Source organism: Carassius gibelio, chromosome A4 (assembly GCF_023724105.1).
Source record: "Carassius gibelio isolate Cgi1373 ecotype wild population from Czech Republic chromosome A4, carGib1.2-hapl.c, whole genome shotgun sequence".
In the NCBI taxonomy this organism is placed as follows: domain Eukaryota; kingdom Metazoa; phylum Chordata; class Actinopteri; order Cypriniformes; family Cyprinidae; genus Carassius; species Carassius gibelio.
In genome coordinates, this window is record NC_068374.1 from 17,733,265 (window position 1) to 17,745,449 (window position 12,185).

A 12,185-nucleotide genomic window follows, 5' to 3' on the forward strand; every position below is an offset into this window, starting at 1 on the left:
ATGCAGATGGTAGGGTGTTCTAGATAGTTGCAGAAGAGATTTTTATGTAGTTTCTTAGCACTTTTTTTTTGCGTTTCCTGTCTATGTTTTTTTGCACATTGAAATGCAATTTCTAGGGTACAGTGGGTAACTGCTAGGGTATTGCAAAGTGGTTACCAACAATTTTTATAGGAGTTTTTAGTATGATACTATAGTGTTGCGGGTGGCTGCCATGGCATTACCACACAGAAGGATCTTCAGAGTGTTTTCTTCAATCTAATCTCACAGGAAAATGTAACTATGTTATGTGATGTGATGTGGATCATATAAAATCAAGCTTTTTAGCGCCAACTTAAACTTAACTGTCATTGGAGCGTAAGCAGACAGCATAAAACATTAAATACTTATGAATTGCCATGAGATTAGTTTTTTAGTGTGTTGGCATGCGATTAGTGATTGTTACGCCATTGTCTATAACTATGCACATAAAGTAGCCTCACATCTAACCACAGTAAAACACATGATTTGTTCAAATCACTAACATTAATAGGACTCAACTGTTATAACCCTTACCACACAATTAACATAGTATCATATTCCCAGAATTCTCAAGAAGCACAAAAAGGGAGACAAGTCTTACAATTGATGAACTTCCATCACTCAACTTTAATAGATCATAAGATGATGTAAAAACTACATTGGCATATGTAAGACAAACACTCTTCTATATGTACTATCCACTGGACAGTCCCCTTCAGAATGACGAAGAAAAACACAGTCCAAAGACATCTAGCTAAACACCTCTGGGTTGTCTTAACCGCTTCGCTTGGCTTCCTTCTCCACTGCAAAAGGACACGTCACACATCGCAAGCTAAGTCAAAATGCATAATTAGCAAACAATAAAAAATGTTTTGTCTTCCCTTCATTTGTTCATTGATAAAAGAATATAATTTGATTTTTGTTCAACGTAGTGTTGAGTGTAGTAAAATAGATCTGTATAAGCACTGCACAGTTTCTCCCGGAGAGGATATCTGGAACATGGGCGACAGCGGGTGAACACCATCAGGGAAGTGCAGCAATGCAGATGGAAGTGATATGAAGAACAGAGCACAGGTACAGTTTAATAACAAATCAATAAATTAAATACAAAATAAATACAGATAGTACATGAAGAAATATTAATAAAAATATCTTGAATATTCATGGAAAGGGCTAATATTCCCTCTGCCCTGCCATATGTTATTTTCATAATCAGTATCATCTTGTCGTCCAACAAAAAACAAGTAAACATCTGTAGAACAAGACTAATTACTTTAAAATAAAAACCATTTCATTTCCAGAAATTCTTTTCTAAAAACAAGTGTTAAGTAAATTAGGGGTGTTCACTTTTTTTTGTTTTTTTCTTCTACTGATCTCAACGCAGTCTGAACTTTATAGGAGCGACTGTTACAACAGATGATATGCAGTCCAGTTACATTCTGAATATGATAATACAGAAACTGAAAGAGATTGTGTCAGATGAAAAAACACTTTTTATGATGTCTGTATAGAAAATGCTTCATAATATATACAATAAATACTTATGGTTATACCTTTTAAATATCGGACACAAAACAACAACAGCGTTGATCTCGTTGAATGCATTGTACTGACCATTAATAAGTACTGAAATATTTTGTATATTATTTATAACTTTTTATCTGTTATAAAATAATTTGACATTAATACTTTTTTACATGAATTAATCTTGGTTCGTTTTAATTTCTAATCTGTAATAGCAACAAAACAAAAATAGAAGGAGAAAAAAATTTGAAACTACAAATATGTTTAATTCTGGATAGAGAACTAACATGAGCTAACAATTCAATATTTATAAATTACATAAATAACAAAAGGTATTATAAGAATATAGCTTTATAGTTTTAGTTTTTAATAGTTAATGCAATAGCATATGCTAGCATACAGAACCTGACTGTAATGTGTCTACACCTGACGCGACAGCTAAAGTCTCTCTACACTAGACGTGACAAAGCGTCCGTTGAAAATCATTAGAGATTTGTGTCAGCACATTATAAATAGAACGCAGCAGCAGTTTACTGTCGGGAATTTGTCGCGCCGTGCCACATCCACATACAGATTCGGTTGTCACCTCTGGCTTGCTTAGTTGGGGTCACTTCATCTACATCGATATCGTTGACTTGATTGCAAATAAATGCACAGACACTATTTAAACTGAACAGAGATGACATCACTGAATTCAATGATGAACTGTCTTTAACTATCATTTTGCATTATTGAGACACTGTTTTCCACATGAATGTTGTTCAGTTGCTTTGACGCAATGTATTTTGTTTAAAGCGCTATATAAATAAAGGCGACTTGACTTGACTTGTATTTTGTCGCGTCGCGTCATTCCGCTCGCGTCCGATGTAGACACAGTATAATGTTACCACATAATATTACATAACATATACAGACTTCATAGAAAATGTCACACAAAAGACAATTTTTAATTTCAGTAGATATATATTTTAAACTGGAGAAAGAAAAAACTAATTGTACTCCTAATATGGTTAAATACAATTCTGTTAGCCCTTAAAGATACACATGTATAATAATGGTATTTATTATGTAACACTAAATCAAAACTAAAAATGTTTTTTTTTTTTTTTATGAAATATTCTTTGTTGAGATTGATAGTGCTGTCGTTAACCGTGTATGACTTGTTATTTCTTATTTACTTCTTTTTGTTTTTCGAACCACACAGGAAGACAATCCACTCAAATGTACATGCTCAACTTTCCCTCCAAATAAGTACCATTCAAATTATCCCATATTTTTCGCCACTGAGTGTTTTAGATATGAATTCTTTACTTTTATTCATCAGGCAGTGTTCACTTCTAACATCTAAAAAAGAATAAATTAATAATAATAATAATAATGCAACTTGTTATAATCCTGGAGTGACGTGAAATACGAAAATGAAAACATGAAACACTTCAGAGAAAGCGAGATGAGATGAAGACATTATACAGTTAACGGTAAAAAAACACTCAAGGGTTTTTGGCATATTTTAAATACTGGGGAGACAAAACAAGTTTTTGGATTCCGGGATCAGGCACTCAAAGAACTCAAATGGCCTTTTCATTTGTGTTGTTGGGAGAGCCGAAATAAAAGAAGAATCATATATGTACAAAAATCCCTCACTCCAATACTTTGAAAATCATTAACAGGCATCGGCATGAAAATACTAAACTCTTCACTAAAAAGGCTAAATTCTGTTGTTATCGTAAATACTTTGTTCTTTTATCTCTATTAATACTGAAAAATTATCTCATGTTGTTGTTTCTTTAAGTTTGTATGCTCACAAGTACACACAAAATGAACAAAATGAAAACATTTCCCTGTCTCACTTTAACCTGAATTATTATGGCAAACATTGTTCATCAAAAAAAATAAATCAAACAAATGTTTATTCGATATATCAATGTACAGTGCTCTTCGTTTCATATGTCGCTTGTCTTCAGCTATAACTACGCTAACCTTCTCGATAACTAAACGCGAAACGATTATTCCCCCCGATACGCAAACACACCAAACCCCAGTAAAAAAAAAGAAATGTTTCTAACTATGTAGAATACTTATTTCATATACTTGCGACTGCATCGTAATCTAGTCATAAATACATTAAGGCCAAGAAAAATAATACATAAAAAAACGGGGAATAAAAAAAAAAATCTTGTGAGCACTGTGTGTTGGCTTTAAAAAATACGTATGAATTGAGTGACGCTCATAATCGTGTCCACTGTTTTATGGTAAGACGTTACCAGAAGAAAATGCACGTTGGTTAGATATCAGCGTCCGTGTCTCTTTACAAAGACGTTCGGTGGTCTTGTAGCGAGAGTTGTTCTGTGTGTTTGTGTGGGTTTGGGAGTCAGTTGTTGCCGTGCGGCTGAAGTGTGGTTTTGTGCAGTACTGCGGAGGAGCCAGCTGTTGGCGCTGTGGAGCTGGTGCCCGAGGCTTTGATCCACGGCAGCGAGAGCAGCGACGCTCCGGTGGTGGTGGTGGCCGTCATAGTTACTTGGATCATCTGGTCACGCTGGATGAGTCGGATCAGAGTCTTGAGACGCTCAAGGGACGTCTGAGTCTCCCGTTTCTGACCCAAAAGATGCTCCTTCTGCTCAACGCATTTCTGTTGAACACAGGTTTCAAATGATTTACTTAGATTTTACTAAATATGTCTGACAGAGAAATGTTTTTAAACACTCTTTTTTAAATCAATTGATTTTTTAGTCAATAGTTCAACTATTTTGGCCCATTTTCTTACAGTGAGAGCATCGTAGAGGTTCTTGTCCTCTTCACTCAGATGTTCACACTCTAGTTTCAGCTCAGTGTTTCTCCTCATTAGCTTCCTGCGTTCCTCCTCTCTCACTGCACAAACACACACATCATCATCGTCATCATCACTCGTGAGTGCTAGTGCATTCAGATGTGTTTGACAGCTCACCTGTTTTATGTGTAACATACGACTGGATGAAGTTCTGGGGCCAAGACAGGTTCTCTTTGTTCAAAACCTTCCAAAAAAGAAGCAGAACAGAGAATGAGCAGATTCAGTTTGTCTTCTTTGCACAAACAAAACCTAGAGAAATGCACACTTTCATTTTTGTTCAGGGTTTAGTTTTGCATCACTTGTGTGAGTAAAATGTATTCTCTCTAGCGTACGAATGAATAATTCACGAAGACAAACAACACTTCAAACTTTCTAAACAACACCGTAATAATTATATTGTTCAACGTAAAAAGCGAAAACTTGTAGAACATTATTGTAAAAAACAAAAACAAAAAAAAAAACAATGCTTATAAATAAAAAGGTATTTTTAAAAACATATTGTCTTTTAAAATACAGTGTAATTTGATGGAAACGCTTTACAATAGGGTTAATGTATTAACTAATATTAACAAAAAATGAACAATACATTTATTACCGTATTTATTCATCTTTATCAATGTTAGTTCATGTTAATTAACCGTGCATTAACAAATGTTAACAGAGCACAACTTTAGATTTTAATAAAGCATTAGTAAATGCTGAAATTAACATTAAGATGTATAAATGTTGTTAGAAGTATTGTTTATGCTTAGTTCATTTTAACTAAAGTAGTTAACTAATTAACCTCATTGTAAAGTTTTTGTAAAGTAAAAAAATATGTAAACTCACGCATTAAATAGTCGTCTCTAAGATGTAGGCATGCTCTCAGGGATAAGGCGACTAAATTTTATAATGCTTACCAAATTAAAGCTTGTAACTGTAGACATTTTTATATTTTTTCTTCTAAAATAGCTAACTGTCTACAGTAAAGAATATAATTATTCCCCTAAATTATTCAGCTTACCCCCTTAATTATGTATTTGTGACAAAAGATAATTTTCAGTATGACTTTTCAAAAATGTTGAATTTATTTATGTTATAATTATGACATAAGAGGACAGCTATTTATATATATATTAGGGGTGTAACGATACGCGTATTCGTATTGAACCGTTCGGTACGACGCTTTCGGTTCGGTACGCGGTACGCATTATGTATACCGAACGGTTCGTTGGAGTAATTAATTATATTTGAAAAAAAAAAAAAGAGAGAGAAAGAAATATAATGATATGCGTTCAACAAGGTAGCCCAATAACCCAAACAACGTAACAGGCAACGCCCCTGACACTCCCGAAGAAGAAAAAAACACCATCTATATGTTTATGTTAGGCTACTCAGCAGGCGCTCGCTCACTCAGTACGCGCTGAAGGCTCGTTGCAAAATAGCCAATGCGTTTAACAGACTAGAAATGAGAAGATCCTCCAATAACCAACAGGTCTGGTGTTTGGGTGCACTTTGGATTCCCTTTAAGCTATAATGGTGATGGCAAGAGAGTGGTGGATAAAAAAACATATGTCGCATCTGCAACATGACAGGGTACACCAGCGGGAATACAAAAAAAAAAAAAAAACACCAGCGGGAATATCTGGGATATATGCGTCAGTACTATCTGGGAAAAGACGAAAAAAAGGAGAAACATGCACGCAGCAAACTATCCCTGCAGCATTTAGAAACTATAGCTTACAGGGAATCCAACCCAAACACCAGACCTGTTGGTTATTTTAGGATCTTATATTTCTGGTCTGTTAAATGCATTAGACATTTTGCAACGAGCCTTCAGCGCGTGCTGAGTGAGCGAGCGCCTTAGGGGCCGTTCACATATCGTGCCTAAAAACGCATGGAAAACGCTAAGCGCGTCTTTCTCCTCCTTTCCAAAGCGCTCGGGCAGAAGCGCTCATGAGGCGTCTGTCTTTGCTAAGCAACAATGATGTGCTCTCTCCATGAGACGCGGAAATTTCAGCGAAGGATAAATGGATTTGCAGCTCTAAAAATCGCTTGCAGTAGCTCTGCTACTAAATTTATTTCAAAATTGCAATCCATATACAACTATGATCAGCTGATCCTTCATCTTGGCTGAGCTCTCAACGTTGTTACGGGAAAGGATGAAGCTGATTGGTTGGTTCTTGTCACATGACCCGCGGTGCGCTTGCGGCATTCTGAAAAGTTGAGATGTTTTTACATTTTGCTGTATCTAAAACATATCGAACCGAACCGAACCGAACCGTGACATCAGTGTATCGTATCGAACCGAACCGTGAATTTTGTGAACCGTTACACCCCTAATATATATATATATATATATATATATATATATATAATTTTCTAGTAAAAATATCAAATTATTCCTAAAACAAGATCAATTTATTCCTTTAATAACCGCATGAGACAAACATTTAGGTTGTATCCATGCAGAATATTACATTATCCAGATGAAATGAAAAACATCAAATAAATGTCCTGCAGACATCCTTGTGCTGTTGGGGGTTTTATAATGTGTGTGTTCAGAGCAAAGAGGAACATACTTTCTTCTGGCACTTGGGGCACATCCATATGCCCCTGGTGGCAGTTTTGAGAAGTGGATGCAGGCAGTCAGGGTGATAGGCGCGGGTACAAGTGTGGCACGGCTGAAGATCTCCTTCCTGTTTACACACTGCACAGTGATCATCATGCTGCCGCTCCTCCTATGTCACACACACACACAACTGTCAGGAATTGTTTATATACACTTTTAATATTACTTAAAGATATAACAATTAGCCCTTTCACAAAAAAAAAATTTAAAAAAAAAATTCTTAACATTTTAAATATTCATTGCCTCTTTTGTGATTAAGGAGTGCATAATTTTAGAACACATCACATTAGTATTTTCACTGCAATGCATCAGGTTGGTCACATGAAACTCTGTGTGCTTTATGATAGTGCTACTGGTTTAGTTGATTTTTTATTTTATTATAATGATCATGGTAGTTGATCAGTATTTTTGTTTACGATTAATTTTTTTAAATGATATTTCCATTTCAATAAATTGAATGTCTTTTACTAACTAAAGTGGTTTTACCGAATACTTAATAGAAAAAATTACTTGTGTATACATTTGGTTGAAGCTGTAACGTATTTCAATTGTAATTTCCTTAAATAGTATTTCAATTTTACTTCATTTTTAAAGTACTTTACCCTGAGAAGTGAGAATTGTAAGTGTATTCAAATGAGAAAGTACCATAACAGTGTATTTTGTGTGGGTATGTTCCACAACAGAAAGTCATCTGTCAACTGAACCGAAGTGGTTAATTAAATGACGCCTGAATTCACGTTTTTCTGTGATATATTTTGTTCATTTTTGTATATTTAAAACATGTCAGAACAATATCTGAAGATCTATATACATTATTGTCACAAGAGACTGACAAACAGAGAGCGATGATAGAGTAAAGATGTACCTTCCAGCAGAGCTCCTCAGAGTCTAGCGTGTGAGTGAAAGCAGACAGTAGGTTAGTAGCCGTCACACTGACAAAACTGACTTATTAGAGTTAAACAGCAATGTTGGCGAAATGCAGCAGGTTAAAGCAGTTAGCATTTAGCTTCATTAGTCAACCTTTCATGTCACTGGTTAAAGAACTATTAAGACATGTGTATTTATGATGAATGTGTGACTAATTTATCCTTTTCAAACACGTTTCTGTGTATTCCATGCATTACTTTTCAGCTCAACCCCATTATGTTGACAGAAGTAGAAATCTATTTTACCTCTCGCCGACAGAAACATCGCACTGTTCAGGTAATTGGAGGCAAGTCGTTTGCGCTGAAAAGCAAGATACAAGATGTTTACAAATGAACAAAGCCATAAAATGAGCATAATTTAAAGAAATTATGACTGGGCAGACAGACCTCTGGTTCAAACAGTCCGCTGTACGCAGGGTTAGCTGTGCTTCGCCTTTTTCTCTCCTGCCGTTTACTCTGGATCTCTGACAGAAATGAAAACACCATCTGTGATGGATCTTTAAACCCCAACATCTCAAACTGAGTCCTTTACTTAGTTTTTGTTTGTGGGGTAATCAGCAAACTGCAGGATTTATTCATGCTTTTTTATGCCAGGTTGGAGTTATACACAATGATTTTCTGTGATGGTCTATGGACCTCCTAAATAAGCCTTGGCCACCCATGTATAAAACTATTTCTCTGCCACTAAATGTAACTCACCTTCCAAGTGTTCTGTGGTGACCAGGCCTAGTGCGACCATGAAGGCAATTTTCTGTAGGACATAAGGTTAATAAAGTTAATATATAAAACATTGAACTACCTTTGATGTGAATTACATTTTTTCTCTTCAGAATTAAATTCACTTGACAACATCCAAGCACCAGCTACAGTTATTTGGGCTGAATTCAGGGCAGCGGAGAGAAAATGGCGCAGATCAAAAGATTCAGCTGATCTCAGCAGGTACTTTATCAGTCACTGCTATGTTTATTTTTCACCAAAGTTCACGCTGCCAAAACTAGCCTCTTCCATAACAAGATCAACAGAGCAAACTCTTAAAAACCTTCAATACTCTCCTTTGACCCCCTCTACCACCTCCCACCACCTTTTTACGATTTTGCTAATTACTTAACAAACAAAACCACATCCATCAGCAGTCTCAGGAAACCCTACTACTTAAAAAAAACCTACACTAGACACCTCACTTAATGACAGCTACAGGCCTGTGTCTCTCCTTCCTTTCAAAGCATTGTTTTCAAGCTAGTGTCTTCCCTCCTCTCACAAAACAACCAGCTGGACAATGACCAATCTGGATTTAAAAGTGGCCATTTTAGAAAACACTTTGCTATCAGTCAGTAAAGCTCTACGGAGTTCGAACCTTCAGTTCTCATTCTCCTAGATCTATAAGCTGCATTTGACACTGTTAATCATCAAATTGTTCTGTCCACCTTCTCATCGCTAGGCATCACCAGAACTGAACTCCACTGGTTGGAGTCTTACCTCACAGGTAGGTACTTCACGATTGCTTGGGGACGAGAGGTATCCAAATCATATCAACTGGTCTCTGGGGTTCCTCAAGGATCAGTTCTTGGACCCCTCCTCTTCTCTATATTTACCATATCACTGGGACCCATCATTCATGTGCATGTTTTTTACCTATCATTGTTATGCGGATGACACACAGCTCTACCTCTCATTTCAACCAGATGATTCCACAGTACCTGCTTGGATCTCAGACTGCCTGATGGACATATCGGCATGGATGAAAGAGCAACACCTGCAGTACAGCACCAGTTTACCATTCAACTAAACTCGTCAACGATAATCCCATCGAGTTCGGACAGCAATCTTAGGCTGATCCTTGAAGATCACATTGCAAAAACAGCAAGATCATGTAGGTTTGCACTACACAACATCAGGAAAATCAGACCCCTCCTAACAAAGCATGAAACACATTCTCTTGTTCAGGCCCTTGTCATATATATATATAAATAAATATATATATATATTGCTTGTGAGTGTACCTCTGGTTCCTCCTCCTTTTTAGCTGGGGTCGAGGGGTCAGGGCTTGGCTCCTTCACAGGACTGTTAGTTTGTGAGGTCGGAGAACTCTTGGAGTTGCTGGGAATCTGGGGCTGAATGATTATTACCTGGGTACACACATTAAAAATCTTAAATTAACTGAACAGATACTGTGTATCTTATTAGCATTTGCCACAGCGTGACACTAACAGCATCATGCAAGTTCAAAACTAATTTGGCATGCTGCGCAGCATGTTTAATTGTTAAGTAGGTGATGAAAGGTCTTCTAACCTTGCTGTCAGGGCTGAAAATCAGTGGTTGCACCTTAATGGCCTCGGTTACTCCTGACACTCCATGGGCTACTGGCGAGGCCGCTGAGATGATGGCGTAAGCCACCCCTTGACTTGCAGATGCTGTGGATGTGTTTGGCGCAGACAAGGGCAAGGAGGAACTCTCTTCCTGCCCGTTGGAGAGTCTCTCGTGACTGAAGGTGCTGTTGGCAGTTGGCAAAGATGCACCTTGGCTCTTTGGGCTGACCACAGCCATGCTCTGCAGCACGGCCAGCGTTTGACCGGACTGCTGCTCTCGGCATGGGCTGTGGGGAAGGCTGTCTGGAATAAGAGTCTTTGGCCTGACCTAAACAGACACAGACCACAAAGTTTAGTCCCCAAAGCAGCAGATGGCTCTTTGCTTTGGCTTGAAATCATAGGTATACATCCATCTGAGGGTTGTCCAGCCCTTAAAATTATGATTAAAAACCACACGGTGTATTGATAATAACAATGTTTTATACTTTAAATAATTGTGTAAATGGTAAAACAACGCAAAATGCGTTTTAAAAGATTTTAAGTCCTCCCCTCCCTTGCCTCACATCACACTTTTTAGACATACACTTGCATATATGTAAATATGCAATATTATTCAGAAATCTTTGTTGATGAAAAGGATACTACGTAAGTCAACCAATCGACTTACTCAGTTTAATTCAATTAATTCATGAATCAATTATTAATTACAAAAACAAGAAACTCTCTTAAATGAAAGAATAAAGTAGGAACAAAAACAAATAAAATGAAAAAATGAGGCAGTTATGAATCTCTCATATTCTCAATTTTCAGCTGCTCCTGTTTTATTATCTGCACTTGACACTTGCCGTGTCTTTGACGTGTTTTAAAAGTGTCTGCTATGGAAATGATTTGCAAATAATACGTTTTCATGACTAAAGGGTTGAATGTTATTTAATGCTGTGCATCACCTGAGGTAGCACACTGGCTGAGTGTCCTGCCAGCCGCTGCAGAGAGCTGATGTGAGGCACCTTTATCGGGATCGCAGTGAGGGCTCCCAACATCTGTCAGACAGAAACCAAACACATGATGAGACAGGGATCATTTCAGATGTTCGGAGGACACAATGCAGTTACTTCATCTTCTGTTCAAGCAAACCAGCCGAACAGGACAGAAGAGCCAGATTCATTTCCATGAAGTGGTTCCTCTTAACTGTGCTTCTCAGGAAACTGAAACCAAAACTGGTCCACACACATTCTCTTGGGATTGACTCATTTCATGGCTCATTCTGAGTCGGTAAGTGTTTTAGTGAGGTAGTTTAACTCATGTATTGATCAGAATAAATCAGCGGATCAGTGGGTTGAAAGACCAATCTGTACAGTGATTTCTTTATACTAATCTGTACAAGTTTTATTAACCCTCTACTAACCCTAACCCTAACCCTAACCCTAACCCTAACATCTACATATGAAACTGCATTAAAAATGCTAAACCGTTCCATATTTTCTCTTTTTATGAAACAAGCATTCAAATAATCACTGAAGTAACTAGCATAAAAGTTTACAGTTTGGATCTGACGCTGACGTCTACGGTTTCAGTTAAAACAATAATAATAAAAACGTTGAAACCGCATATTCTCTAAGTAGGTACTTTTTTGAATACGCTCTGATTTTGCAACTATTTAAAGTTTTAAATGGCTTTTAATTTAAACAATTAAAAGTGTGTTCTATGTAGTTTACGTGCAGACGTACTACATTAGTCACGTTGTTACTGTCAATCAGACAAATATAATAGTATTAAATATACACTAAGTATTAAACTACATTTGTTTCCTAAGCTTTAGTTTGCTGTAGACGCTCTTATGTCGTCCATGGCCACTGTGAGCACCAATTTTGCACTTTATGTCCAACTGTCACAGGGGGGTTACATAACCAGAAGAAATCAAGACGAGAGTTTGAGATGTGCTGCTTTAAAATCCCTCTCAGTCACTCATCTCT

At 37.0% G+C, this 12,185-nt stretch overlaps 1 protein-coding gene across 3 annotated transcripts in view; it reads right to left on the bottom strand.

The window, feature by feature from the left end:
- Positions 1–615: 615 nt before the first annotated feature.
- The window catches only part of LOC127972231 (PHD finger protein 21B), a 41,601-nt gene continuing 30,031 nt past the window's right edge, over positions 616–12,185 (bottom strand). For all 3 annotated transcript variants that reach the window (XM_052575607.1, XM_052575598.1, XM_052575590.1), the window contains exons 3-13: positions 11,160–11,252; positions 10,196–10,540; positions 9,907–10,032; positions 8,606–8,657; positions 8,294–8,370; positions 8,153–8,207; positions 7,846–7,868; positions 6,931–7,089; positions 4,487–4,553; positions 4,307–4,410; positions 616–4,171 (exon numbers count right to left, since the gene is read on the bottom strand). In XM_052575607.1, coding sequence (XP_052431567.1) covers positions 3,914–4,171; positions 4,307–4,410; positions 4,487–4,553; positions 6,931–7,089; positions 7,846–7,868; positions 8,153–8,207; positions 8,294–8,370; positions 8,606–8,657; positions 9,907–10,032; positions 10,196–10,540; positions 11,160–11,252 — 1,359 coding nt within the window. In that variant the 3' untranslated portion in view covers positions 616–3,913. The remainder of the gene's footprint in view (positions 4,172–4,306; positions 4,411–4,486; positions 4,554–6,930; positions 7,090–7,845; positions 7,869–8,152; positions 8,208–8,293; positions 8,371–8,605; positions 8,658–9,906; positions 10,033–10,195; positions 10,541–11,159; positions 11,253–12,185) is intronic.